The sequence below is a fragment of the Ammodytes marinus genome, assembly GCF_949987685.1.
Source record: "Ammodytes marinus genome assembly, chromosome: 18".
NCBI lineage: Eukaryota > Metazoa > Chordata > Actinopteri > Uranoscopiformes > Ammodytidae > Ammodytes > Ammodytes marinus.
In genome coordinates, this window is record NC_137222.1 from 14,181,563 (window position 1) to 14,204,823 (window position 23,261).

The 23,261-nt window shown below is 42.0% G+C and overlaps 1 protein-coding gene across 2 annotated transcripts in view; it reads right to left on the bottom strand.

The window, feature by feature from the left end:
* The window catches only part of exd3 (exonuclease 3'-5' domain containing 3), a 44,806-nt gene that overhangs the window by 14,825 nt on the left and 6,720 nt on the right, over nt 1-23,261 (bottom strand). For both annotated transcript variants that reach the window (XM_080046317.1, XM_080046318.1), the window contains 10 exons: nt 22,294-22,332; nt 22,008-22,174; nt 21,359-21,512; nt 21,040-21,238; nt 20,846-20,955; nt 19,759-19,942; nt 19,411-19,580; nt 17,330-17,551; nt 16,666-16,719; nt 16,417-16,548 (listed from right to left, as the gene is read on the bottom strand). In XM_080046317.1, the coding sequence (XP_079902443.1) occupies nt 16,417-16,548; nt 16,666-16,719; nt 17,330-17,551; nt 19,411-19,580; nt 19,759-19,942; nt 20,846-20,955; nt 21,040-21,238; nt 21,359-21,512; nt 22,008-22,174; nt 22,294-22,332 (1,431 nt within the window). The remainder of the gene's footprint in view (nt 1-16,416; nt 16,549-16,665; nt 16,720-17,329; nt 17,552-19,410; nt 19,581-19,758; nt 19,943-20,845; nt 20,956-21,039; nt 21,239-21,358; nt 21,513-22,007; nt 22,175-22,293; nt 22,333-23,261) is intronic.

Here is a 23,261-nt window from a genome sequence, read left to right on the forward strand (position 1 = left end):
GGGCAGAGGAAGAGGAGGGGACTGGCGGTGAAGGGGTTCACCTCTAGTGTGAATGCAACGAGGTAAAAAAACAAAAAGAAAGGACGATGGAGAGAGTTCCTGTGTCGTGCACCCTCTTTAATTCCACCCTTCCTTCCCCTCCCTCCCTCCCCACCCTCGCTGCTGCTCCCTCTCCCTCTCTGCGACCGGCCCCAGCAAATTCCCTAGGGCCAGGGGCAGTCCCCTTTCAGTCTCCAGTGACACAGTAATTAGAAGTGTGGGAACTGAATCCGTCCCCTCTTTGGGAGCCCCCTGCACTCCCCCCCTACACTCCCCCCCTACTACCCCCTCACCCCCTAACCAGCTCCCGGCTCCTACCATTCCCACTCCACTTCCTTTGCCACCTCTTTTTTTTTGCCCCCTCCCCAGACTCGGCTCTATATCTATCTATCTCCAGGAAGTAGCATCTACCCGCAGAAGGGAGGTCGGAAACATTGACCTTGAATTAAAAACAGACTATTCGCAATATAGATGGACATACCTTCAAATACATACAGCTGGTGTTTTTTAATGGATCATAATAAGGACATTGAAGGTACGAACATGTCTTACTGTGAGGAAATTGATGAAGTTTTTTTAAATGATCTAGGTGTGTTTTTTTTGCCTCTCCCTGCAATGTATTTGTGTGTTATATATTGGTCATTCTGTACATTTTAAATTGTACAAATAATAATAATATATGTTTTTTTTAAAGCCTACAAGCGGATTCAATTAAAAATCACACATGTATCAAAAGCCCATATGGATTGAATCCTCATGGGCCACCTGTGATGTTCATGGGAGCAACACATCACACACACTCGCACTCATACACGCTCACACACACACACAATCAAGCCCCATTCCCTTCATTCACCCCCCACCCCACCCAATTTCCACCCCACCTCACCCCCGCCTCCTCTACAGCCACAGAGTCCCCTATCTCTTGGAACAGAGCAACGCTGTCTCTCCCACTCTCTGTCAAGCCCCCCACCACCTTCCCAACCCCCCACCCCCCATTCGCTATCTCCGCGGCGATAACCATGGGAACAGCAGCACTGTGGGAACGGGCCACGAGTTGACCAAAATAGACAGCAGGAAAATGGAGGGAAAGAAAGAAAGAAAAGGGCTCCCTGCATCCAAGGGGGCATGTGTGTGTGTGTGTGTGTGTGTGTGTGTGTGTGTGTGTGTGTGTGTGTGTGTGTGTGTGTGTGTGTGTGTGTGTGTGTGTGTGTGTGTGTGTGTGTGTGTGTGTGTGTGTGTGTGTGTGTGTGTGTGTGTGTGTGTGTGTGTGTGTGTGTGTGTGTGTGTGTGTGTGTGTGTAGTAGTAGTAGGATGTCCATGGGATCATCCAGATAGACAGGTACTCAGGCACTCCAGTCACCTCTGGTTTCCACTGGGCAAACAAAAGGGGACGCTGGGAGGCTTGAGTTGATACATGAATTCATTAATGGATACGCAGCTTTGGTTTGAGTCGGTGGGATATGCAGTAAGTGCTCCTTCTCACACACACACACACAAACACACGCGCGTGCTTTAACTGTGCAACAGTTGCTAGATAGCAGCGTCTCAAAAAAAAAATATGCTACACCCTTAACCACAAACACCCACACTGCACACTAATACTACACCATCACACACCCTTGCTGTCACACCCGCACCCACACACCTCAGCTGAAAACACATGTGCAAACACAAGCATTCAGACAAACAAGTTTACATAAGTCCTGGAATGATTGGCATTCACAACACAAAACAGTGATGCAATTATAACTTGAAACCAACACCAGACTGAAGCTCAATGAAACTCAATGGTTGTTGTTGTTGTTATAATCATATGAAGATGTGTATTATATTGTGCATGCACCAGAGCCAAACCGGGTCAAATCCCATATACCTGATAAAGATGATTTGGTATGCATGCATTTGGTGCCCAGGCAATGCTTCTCGACTCCAGGGAGAGAGAGAGCGCGCGCGCACACACACACACACACACACACAAGAATACATGCTTGTAAGCGCACGTCAGGACATTGGTTAAATGCTGTGATGCAGTTCCTATGGGAAACACTGGTTTTCCTTGGCCTGAGAGAGCAGGAGGAGGAGGAAATGGGGAAAAGACGCAAGCAGTGCATCATCATATATCTTCTTCTTCTTTTTTACCTACTGAGGGTCTAATTTTCCATCCCTTTTATATCCTCTGTGTCCCTCAATAGCTTAGAAGTCAGAGAAAATCAAATGCCTTGGATTCCACTCTTATTACATCCTCCTCTCTCTCTCCCATTAACTTACAGTATCGATCTATAATCAACCTTATTCCCCATGTTGTATGTGCATTGTACGTTGGTCACATATCTCTTCTCTTTGTACTCTTTTTGCTCTTTTCTCTTCTGATTTCTATCATTCTATCAATCTATATATCCTCTCTATCCATCCACACTGCCCCCCCCCTTTGCTCTTTATAGGCCTTTCCCAGGCCAAACTGCCTGACCCCTCCAGCCTGCTACCTCTTTGCTCCCTGGGGGTGCGGGGTGCGTGTCTGCCTGTGACCATTCCCATCGCGCAAGGACTTTCACTTTAATCTGACTCTAACAGAGAGAGAAGGGAGAGAGAACAAAACAGAGAAAATGTGTGTGTGTGTGTGTGTGTGTGTGTGTGTGTGTGTGTGTGTGTGGGTGTCCGCCAAGCCTGTGGCTCCCAAAGCAAACAGACTTCTTCTAACCTCCTCATAGCATCGCATCACGCAAACTGCAGGCTTAAGGGAAGAACCTCGGCAGGGCTTTAGCTAAAAGTTTTTCAGGCCGAGTTTTAAGGCTTCACATTCCCAAGACCTACACGCACGCACAGGCAGCACGACACACGCAGACCAGACATTTAAAGAATGTACAGAGCCTGCGCTCAGAACATAAACTGTGAAAACACTCAGTCAAAACGATGACACCCTCAGCGTTACACATGGGAGAGATGGGTGAAAGAAAAAAGAGGCGATACATCACAAGGCCATCAATTTCAAAACACAACACACTATACAGCACAATACAGTGGTTAGGTTCACAGGCCACATACCATGTGGGGGGTTACCATCTATTATCTCTGTCTCCATGAGGTTTACATTTAATTGTTGACACAACTTGTTCTCGGAAACTGCACAAGCGAGCACACACACACACAGGCAGACACACACGCAGACACACAGACACGCAGACACACACACACACACACACACACACACGCTGAAGGTGTAAATCAGCTCTTGATTGATAAAATAAAACTGGCACAGAAAGTATATGTCTTTGTCATATAAGCAGACACATATTTAACAAAAACTGGGACTCATTGAGCCGTCCTGAATTTTGACAGAGACACATACAACCACACAATTTCAATATACCTGCTCTTGTGTAAGCACACAGACGAAGGACCACATGCATTTATCGCACAGGGAGTAAGCAATCATGAGCTGAAAGGTAGCTAAAATTATGCCGTTAATAACCTAACATTAGAGAAACACAGTAGGGAAGGAAACCATGAGTTGCCTCCTGGAACTCCTTTGTGTCCTGAGGTATGTTGTTGTTTATGTGTGAGCACAAACCTTCCTAGAGCGAGGGGAATATTTTCTTCTCAAATGTCGTTATACAACTGTCGGAGCACAGAGCTTAAACTGGTGTCCTAAACACATGGGAAATATGCCACCACATATCCAACCATAGACTTTTGGTTTATAATTGTCTGCATTCTAGAGCTGGGTGCTACAATGCAGTGTGGTCAGGTAATTAAAACTGAAATAAAATCCGACAAACTTCAGAGTAAATTTGGAAAAATGACAACTACAGGGCAATGAGCATCGAATGAATCAAGGAAAATATAAGAATGTCTCTATGATAGCATGTTACCTTGTATGCCTCCACAAAAACTGATGCAAACAACATATTCTTCGTGTAGAACCTACAAATCAAGCCAGTCTTTCTCCTGGAAGTCACATCAATCAGATCATGGTACAAAAAACAACAATCTTCAAATAGAAGGCTTAACAAAAATTGGGTTTCTTCCAAAAGACTTATTTGTAATAATATCATATTTCAACAAGCATGTCTGCCTTAAAAAAGCCTTTCTGCATATGAGGAGTTACCCAAAGTGCTAAAGTTGGCCCTGTGTGCCACAGAGTTGTGATAATAACAACCCTAAACCTCTCAGCCATTTCTCACTGGCAGGTATTCATTCACACGGCTTCTTTTTTAATTTTTTATGTTGTGTGGAGCGCAGCCAGAATGAGTTTGAGTGGTGTTGCTGTGTTGCACTGCCTGTCGAGTGTGGGAGAATGATCTGTGATTCACTAAGCTCCGAAGACTGAAGATCACATTTCACTATCGCAAGGGAAACCATTATACCATGACCACAGACACAAAGACAAGTCATACCAGCAGTATCTGGCTTTCTCAAAACACCATCGCTGGGGCTAGTTCTCACAACATTTTTTCTTTAGTTACATATTTAATTTCCATTCCACTGGAGGCAACAACATTTGCGGGTAACATTAAACTAACTATGGATGAGAAAGTGACACGGCTACACATAGTGAATTCTATTGTTCACAAACATTTGACATTTCTTTATAGAGTTAGAAAAAACTTTGACACACTTTTACTATTTGTATAATATAGTCAAGATCTCAGTGTGCACTGATTATGTTTTCCTCCAGACTTATATACCTTTATTTTTATTTTTTAGTTATTCAACTCAGAGGACAATAATGCATTTTTAATGGAATATCCTTTTTAATGGCATATCGTTTTTTTTCTCCATGTGGTACTGTTGTCATTAGCTGACCCCAGCTTTGTTATTATACTGCAAATTCATTCTGCTTCCCTTAGGAGACTATTTAGAAGCAGAGGGCAGGGCAATCGCTCGCAGCAGCACAGTCTGGCTATGCCGGCTACTGTGCTCCGAGAAAACATGAGAAACTTCCTCTTTCTGTGTGTACGTTTCAGAGGAAGGCATCGGTAAGTGGTTCCCCTCTCCCTGAGCGGCAGGGGAAAGTAGACCCCTCTCGAGTGCCTCTCGGCTTCCCCCTACCTCCCCCCATGAGCCAATAACGCAGTCAGACAGAGGCACGCATACACACATGTACGCACGCACGCACACACACACACACACACACTCAGACACACAGTGTGGTTTCTCCTCTGGAGGGGAACATAAACAGGGCTGTCTGTCTGCGAGCGGAGAGCTAGTTCTCATGACATCACCGCCCAGCAGGAATGCTCTGCCCCGTCAAAACCCCTCCACCGGCCAGCAAACTCAAAACGCACACACACACACAAAAACACATGTTGAATGATTTATGCACGTCCCCATTTTCACAGGGAAAAAAAATGTACCACATACACAACACGAACCCAAAATGACATTTTGAGCTATATTCTTTCTCATCTGGCATTTTCTTACTTTCTGAATGATTCCTTTCTTTTCTCCTTGCTGCTCACATACATCTGCCTCCTCTGCATCTTCTCTTTCCTTATCTTTATCGCACACTGTTCTGCTCATTCTACGCCATCATTTCTCATCCGCTCATATCTGTATTGCCTGTGCTGGCCAGCGTCAGACCACACACAGACCACAGAAACAGAGAGCGAGCACAAAAGATAAATGAGAACCTTGACCCCTAAACCTCTAGTATAAATACAAAATAAAGCCATAGCTACAGTATAGCACCTATGAAAAAGTGTGTGTGCATGTGTGTGTGTCTGTAGACCGTGTTTGTGTGGGTGTGGGGGACATGGGAAATTACGCACTACTTCATTGTATTGGTGTTTGGAGGAAAAGCCCTATTGAAGCTCTCCCTCCTTCCTTCTCACCTCTCTTCCTCCCTCTCTTACTCTCTCTTGCCTTTTCCATACCTCCATCACTTCCTGCCTCATCTCTCTCTTCCTACCCCCACCCTCTACCCCCTCTCTCCCTGTACTATCTTCTCCTTCTTGTTACCCCTTCTCGCTTCGCTCTCTCCATCCCGACCTGTCACTGTAATGTTTTCTCACAATTTTTCTTCTTCCTCCTCCTCTCCGTTTTCTCTCAGGCTATTGGGGAAAGCAACGGGCAGGAAGCAGCTTGGCTCTCAGACAATGGAACACATCAAAAAGCAGCAGCACCAGCCTCACCAACTTCACACACACTAACACACACACACACACTCTCGCACACATGCACGCACACACACACTCTCGCACACATGCACACACACATACACACACACACACACACACACACACACACACAAACAGAGCAAGACAAACAGGACATTCCAGCTGCCGGCTGCACCGGATTCCTCGCCTTGGCTAATCTGAAACGGAGGAGAGTGAGACTGGGAGTGGAGCGGAGCAGGGAGGCAGGGTGAGAACTGTGGGTGAGGGAGAGAGAGAGCAGGGGAGATGGACAGAGAGAGAGAGAGATAGAGAGAGACAAGCAGAGGGTGGGAAGGGGAAACAGATACAGAGAGGGAGGATGAGGAAGAAATGATAGGGAGCAAAAGGGGGAAAAACTGGAGAAAGTAAAGCAGGACTGTTAAAGGATTTTTGAATAATAAAACTTGAGTTTTAAACAGCTATGTGTTAGGGTTGTGTGGTTATACGGTAATACTGTTTCTGGGGGTAATTAAAAATAGCAATGGTATTCCTTTTATTACAGCCATGAAGAAATCTGCTGTTTAATGTGTGCATGTTTATAATAAATGCCTTAAAAGTGTGTGTCTGTGTCCAATTAAGTCCCCTTAAAAAAGACAACTGCTGCCTCATTGTGCATAGAATCTTACATATAAGAATATAGCTCAAAACACTTATAAGTAAATTACATGCAGTGATTGTGTTTCTTTTATTTGGAAATAAGGTTGTATTATTGAGTTATATTTTGATCTGTTGAAGCGCTGTTCAGTAAAGATGAGTTTAAAATCCCTTCTAGGGACAGGCATGGGAAAATAGCATCAGCTATACATTCAGTGATGCTGTACAAAAATAAACATTAAATTATTATTTTTTGTATTGCGTGAAGGTAATTTTGTTAAATGTAGTTTTAGGTAAGAAAACTAAAACAAATAAGATATACCCCGTAACGGGGTATAATTTGGGGAGTTATTTGGTTTGAAGGTATCAATATTGGATACCGCCCAACCTTTTAACAGTATAATCTATTTTTGCATACAATTTTTGTCTGATGTCATCTCATATGCCGTTTATTTTAGCATGGTTACATATTATGATACGATACTGAGAGTACCAGCCAAGGGAAAGCAGATGGAAAGTAGCAGGTAGCTAACTAAAAAATAATGCTGTCACAATTTTTTTGATGTGGTTTTGCACTTGATTTTCAATGAGCAGATCAATAAGTAACCCCCTTAACGTAATGCAAAGGACATTTAAAAAATATCTTAATCAATTTGATATAAAGTGAGCAGCATTTATTTAAAAAAAAAAACATTTGCTGCTAACATTTAAAACACAACTGATTTCTGTTCCTTTTTGTTTGGTACCGTTTCTCCCACTTTGCACCTCGAATGATAATGCAGATTCAAAGAAAAAGGTTTGTAAAGCACTTTTGAATGTCTTGAAAGTTAATTAAATGTGGGTAAAAATTACTCATTTATAACCAGATCATAATAACCAGGTTCATCAGTCATCATACACGGTGAGTTACCAAGTGGACAATGCACGAGTACCATTTTCTATAGTGTTCAAGGTTTCCTGCAATAAACCAAAAGTGAAATAATTGTTCATCGTCACGATATGCCTTGGAGCAAGGGAGTTCAGACAGTGATGCAATATGAGGCGTGTAACAGATGAGACAATAACGCTCTTGTTCACTTGACAGGGAGAGAAATATTACAGCCACATCTACAGCGTTGCAGTTAAATAAATAAAGACATCACCATTGACTGTTTATTTAATTGGTGAGATTTCAAACAGATTTGCTGTCTACACCATCCATATTGTCTGTTAGGCAGTTTGCAACAAAGCAACGGAGAAGTTGTTTGAACATTTAAACTGTTTTTAACAAACATGGGCGGAAAGTACACACGCTTTTTTTCCCTCTCAGTCAATTTACAGGCCGCACAACACAGGTGCTGCTAGCATCGACCTATATTTCTAATGATGGTTTCTGAGAACTACACACTTGTAAAATAAAATATGATTGACATTCATAGACGACAACCGTTTTACATTTAAGTGGGGCTCAGAAAAAACAACAGGGAAATTGGTCAAAGCCAACACCTGTATTGTGCAACCGATTCATCTAAACATGAGCAATGAAAGGATGGCTTCTTAACTGATTATTACCTCTTAAATAATTCCTATGTACAAACTACCGATGCACACATTCATCCGCCCCTTTGAAAGCTACTAGAAACCCCAGCGGTGTCTGAGCAAGCTATAAATCCAGACGCACAAGCGTGGAGACACACACATGCAGATACATATCATGCATGCACCCGCACACACACAAAAGGTGTCATTGGATTGCTATGCTATCCTGGGGCCAAATACACTGTGGGAAAAAAGAGCAGGTATGATTTCTTAAAGAGCGAATGCTTGGTGAGTGATGGCTCATCTCTTCCCTTATCTACCCCGTGTGTGTGTGTGTGTGTGTGTGTATCTGCTATTGTGTCTGCTCAGAAAGCCATGAGAATAAACTTTAAAATGAGTCAGGGACACTAAAAGACACGTCCTGCAGGTTACAGAGCTGACTGGTTTCTCTGTGGGAATTTCACACCACTTCCAAAAAACACAAAACAAAACCAAGCCTGCTTCTCAGAAATCCAGCACGGAACAGCTAGAGCACAATGAATCTGCTGAAACATATTGTGATGAAATAATAAGTAAAACATCTAAGCAAACTGGGATTAAGAACTAACACGCTTGTTATCAACGTTTTTCGGGCTTTGATCATCAGTTTTATATTAATTATTTGATGACATTTTGCACAAGTTTGCTCTATCATAATATACAGTCATATGAAAAAGTTTGGGAACCCCTCTCAGCCGGCATTATAATTGACTCTGCTTTCACAACAAAAATATAAAAGTGGTATGTCTTTAATTTACCAGGAACAGCTAAGTACTGGGATGTTTTCCAAACAAAGATTTTTTGAAAAGCAGTATTTGGTTGTATGAAATAAAATAAAATGTGAAAAACTGGCTGTGCAAAAATATGGGTACCCTTGTGGTTTTGTTGATTTTAATGCCTGGAACAGCATGTAAAACTGATGACTTTAAACACAAAGTTGGTTGGATTATGTTGTTAAGCCTTGAACCTCATAGCAATGTCTGTTTAATCATGAGAAAATGTATTTTAGGTGCCTAAATGCAAGTTGCACTTCTCTTTGACTCTCTGCTGAAGTGAGACAGAATGGGATCATCAAAACAGCTCCCAAAAGATCTTAAAAACAAAGAGTATTCATTGTCATGGTTTAGGGGAAGGCTACAAGAAGCTTTCCCAAAGGTTTCAATTGTCAATTTCTACTGTAAGGAACGTTGTCAGGGAATGGAAGGACACAGGCATAGTGGCAGTTAAACCCAGGCATGGCAGACCAAGAAAAGTACAAGAGCGGCATATGCGGCGGATTGTGAGAATGGTTGCACACAACCCAAAGATCACCTCCAAAGACCTGCAAGAACATCTGGCTGCAGATTGTGTATCTGTACATGGTTCTACAATTCAGTGCAATTTGCACCAAAACATCCGTATGGCCGGGTGATGAGAAGGAAGCCCTTTCTGCGCCCACGCCACAGATACAGTTGCATGGAGTATGCAAAAGCTCATTTAGACAAGCCAGCTTCATATTGGAAGAAAATGCTTTTATGAGACAAAAATTAAGTTATTTGGTCTTTATAAAAAGCAGATGTTTTGGTGCAAATTGCGCTGAATTGTTGAACGATGTACAGATACACAATCTGCAGCCAGATGTTCTTGCAGGTCTTTGGAGGTGATCTGTGGGTTGTGTGCAACCATTCTCACAATCCTCCACCTATGCCGCTCCTGTTTTTTTCTTCGTCTGCCATGCCTGGGTTTAACTGCCACTATGCCTGTGTCCTTCCATTTCCTGACAACGTTCCCTACAGTCGAAATTGACAATTGAAACCTTTGGGAAAGCTTCTTGTAGCCTTCCCCTAAACCATCACAATGAACAATCTTTGTTTTTCAGATCTTTTGGGAGCTGTTTTGATGATCCCATTCTGTCTCACTTCAGCAGAGAGTCAAAGAGAAGTGCAACTTGCATTTAGGCACCTAAAATACATTTTCTCATAATTAAACAGACATTTATATGAGGTTCAAGGCTTAACAACATAATCCAACCAACTTTGTGTTTAAAGTCATCAGTTTTACATGCTGTTACAGGCATTAAAATCAGCAAAACCACAAGGGTACCCATATTTTTGCACAGCCAGTTTTTCACATTTTATTTTATTTCATACAACCAAATACTGCTTTTCAAAAAATCTTTGTTTGGAAAACATCCCAGTACTTAGCTGTTCCTGGTAAATTAAAGACATACCACTTTTATATTTTTGTTGTGAAAGCAGAGTCAATTATAATGCCGGCTGAGAGGGGTTCCCAAACTTTTTCATATGACTGTATCTGAAAGATAACATCAGTATAGGCAGTAATATCAACCCTATCCCCAAGTCATAATGATTTGCTTATTCCCAATTATTTATCTAATACATGTACACCGTACGTATCATAATAAATATGACAAATGGTTACCTGTCCCAGGACTTTTTTATTAATGTTTCCCTTTTCTTTGAACTCTTTATGAATTCCAGTGTGTTACAGTAAATGATGAAGGGATTCATTCAGCTCATATTTTTTACAAATATAAATCAATGAGTCAACATCTCATTCCAATAAAGAAGTCATCTCCCACAGCAAACGTTACACCCTGAGTTGCTACGTGGAAAGCTGAACGTCTGCGGTCACGTATGACTCCCTGGCTCATTCATAAAGTCACACGTACAGTAGCAGGAGTGACACAGTCGGTCACAATCGGCCTTTTCCTGATTTGGCTCCCACTGAAGACGGACACAGAGCCGACCGGCACGTCCCGTCTCGATACATGCAGGCTGCTCCTTCACAGTCCCTCATAACATAACTGCACCCGCTAACTATCTACGTGTGTGTGTGTGTGTGTGTGTGTGTGTGTGTGTGTGTGTGTGTGTGTGTGTGTGTGTGTGTGTGTGTGTGTGTGTGTGTGTGTGAGGAAAGAGTGATTGTGAGAGTGACCTGGGTAATGTGTGAGGGATACTTTCTAGCACTTTCTCAAAACATATGCGTGTGTGTAACAGGAGAACCCAAAGCCCTCCTGCGCCACACACACACAGTGGGAAATATTTGGGATGGTTTTCCTAGGAATGTCTTGGCGTGCCTATGGAATGCCCCCCCCCCCCCCCCCCTCTCCTTCTTCTCCTTTCTCGTTTCTCTTGCGGCTCTGGAGAGGGGAAGGGAGAGTGAGGGAGAGAAAAAAACGCCGGCACACACAAATTATGAACCCTGTTATCTCGCCACGAAACTAACAGTGACATTCACAGAGATGGCAAACAAATGCCAGACAAAGAAGCATGAGAGCTCAATGACGCACAATTTTAACAAGTTCGTTGGAAGGTGTCAGTGGGGGTTCGTAGCTTGTGTGACACTGTGCATTTTCTGTGGTTATCTACAAATGAATATGAATTGAGGTGTGAGAAAACAAAAGTAGATGTGTTTCCGGTTTTTCTTTCTGGATTTTGAACACATAAATACATCCCGATACAGTCACTCACTCACACGCACATATACACACACACAGCCAGTGAAGGGTAACTTTAAACGTGTCTCAACTTCTCAACATTCCTCCCGTTTCTCAGCCCGCGGCTCTCTTTGTAGATCAAAGGACAGACAACAAGTCTTTTCTATATCGCCTCACCCTCCTCCTCCTCCCGATGCCACCTTTTCTCAGACACTCTCTCTTCCTCACTCAACAGACACTCGTCTCACGTGCACAGTGCACACCAGCGGATTATTTCGGACTTTCTCACACAGCCTCTCTGCAATGCCCCTCTAGCTATTTATGTCCTTTCTCCCTGTCTCGGAATCACTTGCTCCTTCCTTCTTGTCGTTTTGCTTTCGCTGCCGTTCCCATTCTCTCCGAGTCCTTTGACCTCAATCAATCAATCAATCAATCATCCTTGATTTCCTCTATTTAACCAGGTAAACATGCTTTGGGATCAACATATCTTTCCAAGAATGACCTGGCCAAGAAATCAGCACTAAAAATATATATAAATAAATACAACCAACACACAGTCACATACAATTCTAATACACCACCAACCAATTGATACACAATACAAGAGCAGGGACAAAAATACCAAAGTTACAAGTGAGTAGGCCTACAGTTAAAAGTCAAACTAAATAAACCAGGACAGATGAAATAGAATAGAATAGAATAAAATCTGGACGTTTTTACCAAGATAAAACTTTACAAACATTTGCAGTGACCGAGAGAACTATCTCCTTGCCATCACCTCTGTTCTCACTTCTCTCCCTCCCTCCTCTTTTCCTCTCCCTCTCCCCCACCTCTTCCACCCCTCCCTCTCACGGTGTGGCGGTTCCTGTTGCTCTTGTTTTCACTTCCCCAGTAGTCTGGTGCGTGGGAACCAGCGTTTTTCTGCTGCAATAGTGTCTACGGCTGAGTCTAAATGTGTGTGTGTGTGTGTGTGTGTGTGTGCATCTGTGAACGAGTCAGTGTGCTCTTTAATGCTCTGTGTGTGTGTGTGTGTGTGTGTGTATGTGTGTGTGTGTGTGTGTGTGTGTGTGTGTGTGTATGATATTGTCCGTAATGTGTTTGTAAGTTTGAAGTTTTGAGTGTGTATGCATATCAGTGTATATGGGTGGGTGTGTTTGGTTAGTTGGTTTCATGTATATCTCTTAAGATATCTCTGCTATCTAAACATGTCTATAAAAGGGCTAGTGTCATGACATCTGATTAAACTGTGCGACCCAACGGAAGTGTGTGTTTGTGTGTGTGTGTGTGTGTGTGTGTGTGTGTGTGTGTGTATGGAAAATATAGACGCAGCAGGCATTAGTGGTAGGGATAGGATATAGATGAATATGGAAACTGTAATGGATTTACCCAACCCCCTAAAGGAATCCACGTGGATGACATTTAAGGATTACAAACTAGAAGTGTACCGTGTACCTGATATGGTAAAATCTTTGGGTCTTAATTTATTATTTTGGAGCCATATTGGAGCGGAAAAGATCTTTAACCCATTGATGACTATGGCAATCTAGGATGCATGTCCTTAATGCCTGAGGGTTTTCTGAAAAAATAGTACGAATTGTCAAGTCTACCAAAACCTTAATATCTAAGCCTGCGTAGCACATAGAAACATGAAATAAAATACATTTAAAAGTTAAGGTTCACAGGTTTTATTTAAACATGCTCCCTTAGCGCTTACAAACCAACAAATATTTCTAAAAATCTTCAAAATTAGATGAATTAGAAAATTATTAAATATTGTTAATAAATAGATGCAATGTGTTGTGTGATTTTCGTCAGTAGCCTATAGTAGACCTTGATTCTGCGCACCAAACGCCACTAACTGTTCTGTCGCCGACATAGCAGGCGTATTTTTTTTATTATTTTGTTTTATTTTTAAATTTTTTTGATTGACGTGATTTTCGGCAAACCACACAACTTTTGGGTGGTCACGTGGTCTTAAAAAAATCAACAAAACCCACCTCATGTGTATTTGAACCAATGACAGTGCATTCTATGCTGGGAATGCCATGAAAATTAGATAAAGTAATAATGCTGCGCGACGCAGCATCAGGCAGGAGAGCCAATGTGGCATCGCGCAGCAGCCGTCATCAATGGGTTAAACAATAGGGATACATAATTGAAATCACAACAGCATAGTATTTTTAAATTTCCACTTATTTTTCTCCTTCAACTTAGTATTTTGTTTCCTTTTAACTAACCCCTTTTTCATGTAGCGTACGGAGTGCGCAGCCAAGGACACACACACGTATACTTAAAGGCCCTTCTACATTTCCCTTTCCCTCTTGGGGTCTCCATTGTGGACCCACATTCCTATGCGTCTAAAAATCTCAATTGGTCCTATTGATACATACGTACGGACAGACATTAACCCTTTCCCTGCACAATCTTTACACACGTACACAAGTGTGTGGCTAATCTCCTTTGGCTTTTTTTATTTTACTTCTCTTTCCTCATGACATTCATCGGCTGTGTATATGCATGAAGGAGACACAGGGGGAGACAATGGAGAGAGAAACTAACCCATCCATTGCTAATCAGAGAGCTTTATAATCAGATAACAAAGGGGTTTACTTCGCCTGGGTGGGCCATGGAGACGCCCCCCTAGGGTCAAACTCTCTAACTCACTGACACACACACAATCATGTCCACCTTAATTTGGTGTTAACTAGTATGGCACTTGGACATTATTATAGTCCTATATTGAACTATCAAAGCAGTAATCAGCAAATATGAATATTAGCCGGCAATCTTTTTTCTTAACCTGCATGCCTAATACAAAGTGCAGATTTGAAATCAAACCAAGGGAGAAATGGTTACAACCTGCTTGAGGTTGTAAATGATTTCCCACATGCTAGCACAAATGTTTTCTCAGGTTGGCTGTTTGGACTGAGGGGAAAGGCAGAGCTGTTACTAAGTGTGTAACACTAAAGTCACATTTGACTTCCTTTAGCCATAATATATCAAAGTGACGTTGCCTTAATGTGGCTTCACAAGTGACCACTAAATAGGAAAGGTAGGAGGGTGACCATTTGGCCACTGGTCATTAAGGTAGATTTTTAGGGTGTAAGTTTGGCTCATTATTGTATACTTCAGACAGCAGGATGTCACATCAAGGTGGTCCAGGTTTTTTTCTCTACATTTTGGGTCCGAGACAAATGCACCCAGTGGTGTATCTTGACACATTTAGGGCCCCCTACCAGAAGCAAGCCGGAACACCCAAGTTTAGAAATAGTCCTGCAAAGATCCCCCTCTCGATCACTACTGCTGCCACACAAACACAAACACAAACACAAACGTGGAAGCACACACAGGTTTCCTAAACAGCCACCCATGGAGATACCTACAGGTCAGGTACTGTAAATCCCACAATGATTGGTGGCAAACAACCGACTTGACAAACGTCTTTTCCAGGCTCCACAAACATGATCAAATGGGGATTAGAATAATGCAGTGCTTGGTAACTTTATGTGTTTCGAAAGCAAGCAATGTTACTGAAAATGAGGAAAGGAGGTTTTCTAGGAAATGTATGAATTAAGATGTATCCAGTTTCTTTTCTCCTCCTGGTTCTCTAGTACTTAAATCACACCATCAACCGCTTGTGTTAACTGGCACTGTGAAAAATGTCTCTCTTTTAAAAATAAATCAATTACTATGTTTATTTCTTAAACAATTTCCACTTGAATCCTTTTATTTTCTCATCCTTCCCATTTTCCCACCACTTGTACATTCCAACTGTATAAGTTGTGATGGCAGCAGGCTAAAATGACATAACTCAGACATCCTCCAGCTCCTCCTGGGTGTCCCCAACGCATTCCAAGACCATATGGGATATGCAATCTCCTTCAGTGTGTCCTGGTTCATCCCCAGGGTCTGGACATGCCCGGAATACCTCCACAGGGAGGCAACCAGGGAAGGTCTTTTTCCCAATGTCAGAGTTCCTCATCCGTTCAGTGAAGGTGAGCCACTTTTGGGTCAGTTTCCCCCATAAATCTAGTACAGCACTGACAATACTGGCAATGCCATACCCATTGGCTTATCAATTTGTCACTCCATCTCAATTTCACTCTTGAAAACACCTGACCATTAAGAAGAAATGTCAAGTCCCCCCCTCCCAATACTCAAAACTTTCAGAAAAGTTAAATAAAGTTTTATTTTCCATTTCCCCTCTCATATATTTATTTCTTCCTCTTTCGCTCACTGTTAGACAAAAAAACACCACAGCCACCACAGGCTTTTGTTCTCATAAATCAGGAACAAGTTCTGCAGCGTTTTATAACCATAGAAAATATTGCCTGGCAATTCATTTTGCTTGCACTTCTCACACACATATTAAGAACTCAAGCTGTTTTGCTCTTTCCCCTACGGAAATGTGGTCTGGTATATTAAAATGTTGGAACTGACTGTGTTATTGTATGAAGCCTATGTAACTGGCCTTGATGGACATATAACTCTCTCTCACTGTACTCACTATTTTCCTCCATGTGTATGTTTTGATTATCTCTGACATCAATCTCAGAGCTCAGATATCGCTGAAGTTTAGACACAGTTCATTTCAAAGGGACATTCAGAAACCAGCGTGAATTTGCTCACCTGGCAGCGGCTGAATATATCTCTGGTAGTGGGCTGGACATTGAAGTGTTTGAGGACTCGTACGGCCTGGTCCCTGGCCTTTTCTGAACAGTCTAAGGACAGACAGCGACCTTCTCCTACCTGGGACCGCAACTATTTGGGGAAACAGAGACAAGCAAATAAGGATCAAATGCAACCACACATGAAATTATGCATTATGAGTTTATAGATTTGAGATTTGTTTATGAATTTATATTGGTTGGTACTTACAGTTTGGAACGGTTGTCCACATGTGAGTATGACACGGCCTTCAGCTTGTGCCAACTGATACACAAAAACAGACAGACACACATCAGAAGGAATGAACACACTGATGCAGTGAAGCGGGTTTTTCTTATCTAAAATAGGCAGTATTTAAAGGTGTGGTCAGCAATTCCAGAGAATGCTCGGTGTCAAAGTGCTTTGGAACCCTGTAAAGCGTCTTTGAGTGCCTTGAAAAGCGCTATATAAATCCAATCCATTATTATTATTATTATTATTATTATTATTATTATTTGTCAAAATCAGTGAATATCTCCTTTACGATCTGCTACCTGCCCGTACTGTGTGTGCGTGCGCCGAAAAGAAAATCCAGTGTAAATACACAGCCTAGGCCAGGTAAACTGGTATTTAAACCAATGGTATGTAAATACAGGGGGGCCCACGTCCACCGTATCTAACAACATGCCAGTTTACAGAGCCTAGGCTGTGTTTTTCGCCAACGTGCACAGAGTACGGAGATGTAGCGGATTGTGAGGAGATTTTCACATATTCGGACAAAAAGTGATTTTGACAACAAGCATTCTCCTGGATTGCTGACTCCACCTTTACGCTCTTCTAGTCTGTGTGTATAAAAAATGGATGTTTTATGTTTTTGCTTTGACGGCTAGCTAACCTTTGCCGCCTCTCTGTGATCGTCGGTGTTCTCCAACATGACCACGTCCACTCCTAAACAGCGCAGGTACCTCCCCAGTCCCTGCAGCATGTTGTCACACACCACCCGCAACTGCTGCGGGTGGAGAGGGGGGGCCCCGTCTTCTGAGGACTTCTCGCCACACAGGAGGCCTTTCTGTGTGTCGGAGCGAGGGGAACTGACCCTTTGAGCCCCCTGACATTCCTTAAATGGACAGAGACAATAATGTGATACTTAACTGATCCCCACAGGAGGGGGATTTCTTTTCCCTTTCACCGGGCAGCCACAGTGCGGCGAGGTCAAAGCACAGGGGGAGCTATTCAAACTGCACCCCTGGAGCTGATAGGAACTGCTCAAGTGTCTTGGTCAAGCACATGATTGTCCCCTTCCCCGCAGGTCGGATATTCAAACCCAGGTTCTTCAGTGATAGTTTTCTCTTGGAAGTATTTAGCTATAACAGAACTAGGAATTGTTAATTGTATCAGATATCAAAAGAGATAAAAGGGTTGGTTTTATGAAAGGTGTCTGTTACGTTAAAACACACATCAGAAAATAAATCGGTGGTTCTACTGACTGAATGTTAGTGACATGAAAGGAAAAATTCACACAGTCCTCCTTTAATTTGCAGTCAATTAGCTTTGAATAGAGATAGCATTCTGATACAAATGCCCTAATGAAGATGTCTTCTCATGTTTCCACTGGTGCCTTGGCTATTTTTAATAAAATCCCAGGAAAGTATACATAATGTTTTTTTTAATGGAGTGAAATAACAGTTTGCAGTTTGTCTTTATTCAGAGTCAAACATGTATATGTGAAGGTCAGGGTCAAGAGCGGGTCAAGCAGCAAATGGATTTGCCTCCTAAAAAAAATATCTGTCTGTGCCTATAAAAATTGAGAGCTATGCGCCATCTTTTGCGTGCTGATCTCTTAGGAACCTTTCATTGCTAAATATACCATCACATCTTAGCAGTGTTGGGAACGTTACTTTAAAAAAGTAATTAGTTATAGTTACTCACTACTTGTTCCGAAAAGTAACTGAGTTACTAACTGAATTACTTTATAATAGAAGTAACTAGTTACCAGGGAAAGTAACTATTTGCGTTAGCCTACTGTAAAAAAAAAAGTTGCTATATGTCAAAATTTTGATTTTTCTGAGCAGTTTTCACAAGTCAGTTGAAATGAGTAGAACAGACAGGTAGGCCTACTTGTAAGCTACATCACCTTCAATATGTATTGCACATCAACAGACAGCAAGAGGTTTATCCTGCACCTGCAGTATTTTGTTCTCAACAAAAGTAGTAGAGGAAACTGCTGAATGTACCGTGCTGATCTGCTATATCACTGGATTCACTTCAGGGGTGTCAGCTAAAACACCACTTCAGGCCAAAAACGTCAGACTATGAAGCATGAGACGATGAGAGGAGGAGTAAGGATGTATCCGCTGTTTATTTCCTTCTTTAACAAGCACAGCAGCATACAGATCCCAGGAAAAGAACAATAGCAATATTCGGCTCGTGATGACACGCTAAACAGCTGTTGCAACCGGCGAATCACGTCCGTTTAATAGCGTGCATAAATTATAATTTATAGAGATCGGGAAACTCAATGCATTTACTCACAAGGGCGATGCAAACAAACTCAGGGAGAGCACGTTTCAATCGTGGATTGATAGGTGGTTACTGCGCCAACGTGCACGCTCGTAGCTCACACAACAGAGAGAGAAAGAAAAAGAAACTTCACTAAACAGGCGCTGACGTGACGGCGCTAACTGACAGTTCTAATGTCATCCACACACCGGTCTCCTCACTAGCAGTTTGTGTAGTATGGAGCCAGCGGTGCGTTCGGATTACACCGTTTATTCAATCAATTCAAAGTAACGCACCGCATTTAACGTTCAGTAACGATAACGGCGGTGTAACGGCGGAAAAAGTAATTAGTTAGATTACCCCGTTACTGAAAAAAGAATGGCGTTACGTAACGCCGTTCTTTTAAACGGCGTTATTCCCAACACTGCATCTTAGACCCCAAAGAATTGCTGGAGTAAATGGTAATGGACCCCTGACCTCTTTGCTATGAGCCTGTCTGGTCTGCTTGGCCTGTTTGTCCTTCTGCGTCTTGTCTCGACTCTTCTCTGATTGGCTGGAGATGCTGCGCAGGTCGGCTGGCAGCCCAAAGCATGCTGGGTTTTTAGAGAGGACAGAGTACACGTCCAGCAGACAACAGGCGTCTGCCACTGCAAGCCGGTTAAGAAAAGAAAGAGAGGGATAGAGATGGGGAAAACGTATTGGTTTTTCAGTTCGTCAGGGGATAACAAACATAATCTGTGGGTATTCTATAGTGGACAGAACCATCCACCATCTGTCTCCCCTGTCATTGTCTGCCTGTCTGTCTATGCATGCATAATACCGTACCTGCATATCTAATTTGGCTGATGCGCAGTGGCCGTTTCTCCCAGTTGGACATCTGCTCCGTCTTGTCCAGGGGCTTTCCCAGGACCTGTTGTACCAGCAGACTGAGGCCTTTCTCTGCAGAGTCCTCTCCCACCAACACCTCTCTGGGTCCATTCTGAGTTCTATTGACCTTACTACGCTGGATCTGCAAAAGGAATTACATTATAGTTCTCAATGGTAAGGTACAGTGCTGAAGTTATATCTTCACTTAAATAAGTTTCTGCGTTTGCAACTGCAGCTATTAAATTAACTTAAAAAAATATCGCAAATTTGTGACCAAGGAATCCATACAGTATCTGATCATTTCAATAGCCCCCTCCAATCTAATGTCGTCCCCACAATATCCTCCATGAACAGGACACATTCCTTCTGATATACAAATTTTTTTTCTTGGGAAACATTTCCTCACATCCTGCAACATGCAGCCTACTCCAGCAGATGGTGAAGCAACCTCATCAGTTACAGACTCATGTTGCCTTTTCCACATTCCTCTTCCCCCTTAGAGACTTTCAGTTCAGCTTCATATATCTTAGGCAAACTCCTGGGCCACAGCTGCAGTGTGTACCTGAGTTACAACCATGCAACCCAAAAAGAGACAATGGCAGCACTGACTATGGAGAAAATAAAATGTTCAATTAAAATGCTCTTGTCCTGTAACCCGGGTTGAATGAGGTACAATGGACAGTCTAAACTTTTTTTTTTTTTTTTCAAAATGTCTCCAGTGTGAATCAGGGGCCCAGTTGTAAAGCCCCCTGAGGCAAATTGTTATTTGTGATACTATACTACTACTATATAAACAAAAATTACCAAAATAATACAGATTTATTTGCTGAATGTTCTAACAAATTGGAAATAGAGGAAATTGAAATGTAATGCCAATTCTCAAACAGGAATGCTTCGATATTAATTGTGACAACACTGCAATGTAACATATCATGAGTGGAATTTAGTCAAACATTACATATTATATATAACATTATATCTCCCCACTAATGAAGGAAGCATGATGCTCTAGGATTTCATTTGGAAGTAATTATTATGTAGTTACCTTCTGGTGTATACTATAAAGATCAAGCATTGCTTCCATCTTCAGTGGCTCCTCCACAAACTGCTGCCAGGTGGCCAAGACACACTTGATATCCCCCGACATACCATAACCTGATTGGGAAGAGACAGACGCACTGACATAAATGCCTCAGATGAATTCAAATTGAACCTCTGTCAAAGTCTGTGCTTACTTACCTAGTTTGAGGACATTTCTTTGGGAGAACAAGTTCCGGATAAAGCTGATAGTATCTGGGTGTTGAGAGAATCCGTTTGCGCAGACGTCTATTAGGAAAACCTGGTCGAGAACTGCAAGCTGTATCAAGGCCACTTTTTGAGTTGAGATACAGCCAAACGTGGGCTGCCACTCCATGTCCACTCCTACTATACTGCCTTCCTAAGAGAGAATTTGAGGACAGGGCTGGATAAGAACTGGATAAAAAACTGCAAATGCTTTCAATAGCAACCCCTATTTAACCCCCCCCCCCCCCCCCCCCCAATATATCTGTCTAGCTACCTGAAGCACAAGGTTTCCACATCTCTGGAGAGCTTCCGGTGTGTCCACAAAATGAACCTTGTCTTGTGTGAGGGGCACCTGGTAGAACTTCTGACGGTCAAACTGGGATGGCATCCACTCCTCGGTTTGTCCCGAATCGCTCAGATGTATCAGTCTGAGAAGTAGAGAGATATTGTATTTATTTTTTTTGAGTTTGCATATTAAAAAGGTAATGAAAGCAGAAAAATAATAAACACAAAAATCAACCAATGCTAAATGATAATAAAAAGAAATATGTAGTAAATATCAATATTTTATAGTAACTCAAAAGTCACACCAAACACAATTAGATCTTATAAATTAGCATGGCATCTTTAATCGAACAATAAAGTCACTAGAAGACTCACACAATCAACGAACAGTGTCAGAGACCGATATAAAAATGTTTTTGTGCATAAGACAGTGTTGAGCAGCACAGGCCAAGGAGGTGTCAATAAGTTACTGGCAATATTTGTCTGCGAAGGCGATGTGGTGAACAAAACTAAGGCTCCATGTTGCGCGTCAGGGATTGAAACTGCAAAATTGCAACTATTCCTCTCTTGACATAAAGAAGAACAGCCTATACCACAGATTGCGTAATGGGACATGTTCATTCATATTTCTGACTCACTGTAGTTCCGGTGGTAGACTCTGCTGCATGTCCCATACCCCACAGGGAAGTCGATGTCTGGGCAGGTTGTATCTCAGCGACCACTGGGAGGCTTTACGGAGGTCGCAGTACTTCAACATCATCTCCACCAAGTGGATCTGCAGCTCGACGTCATCTGCCACTACGTACTACACAAACAAACACAACACGTTCTGCATATATATATACTGTATATATACAGTATTTATACAGTACAGATTATACTTTCACACTGGGATATGCACACACACTTACAAGCAACACTTACCTGTACATGGTCACTCCAGTTCTCCTCCGTCATGCCTTTCTAAAACAAAAAGGGGTGAAAATATAATTAAATTAACTGATTCTGCAACTTACTCTGATATTGCCTTTTCCACAGTGTTGTGTTGGAATGACTTCATAAATAAATAAAAACTTTATTATTTTGACTCATCCCAGTCGTTTTGTCGTCATGGTAAATGTAATTGTTAGCGTCTGTTGTGACCAGTGTTTTCTTCACATGTTCATTCACTATCATCAGTGCTTTGTCAGTGATCGACACTGACAGTTAGACTTTTATTAAATCAACTCCTTGGAAAGGAAACTCTTGTGAAATTGTCTAAAAGTCATTCTTTAGAGAACCTCAAATGCCTCAATCTGCTATTGTTTTTCAGGAACTGAATGTTTTAGTCGCCCTAAAAATCAGCAGTCTCCACTGTGATCCGTTTCTAGCTTTTATTGGCTTGAAAAGCGGAATTACGACAATTTTGACGGTGATTTAAGTTGACATGTGTGTAACTACAACTGAAATGTAAGATCTGAGCAGAGACACAAACAATTAAGCCCTGAAGACACAAAGTACGCACTTGAACATATTTCTGCCTCCTTTATTTCTTACGTAAAGAAACTGAATTAACCTAACTAAACAAATAACTCCAGTTTTTCTAATTTAATTTTTAAATGATTATGTGGTAAAAAAAGATTTAGCAAATATTTTTGGAACATGTACAGTATATTTCATAGCCGCGTAGTCAGCCAGGCTTCTCTTTCTTCTCCTATCCATAACACACATATTCACATGAGGCCAAGTCCCCGCTCCTCTTTCATCCACATTTTGTAACACACAAAAGGCAGACGGATTACGCACCGCTTTTAACATTAAGAGTAACATTTTGAAATTAAATTGAAAAGACACATACGTACACGTAGTATAAACAAGTTGCAAACTGAAGTAAGCCAAGAAGAGCTATATTT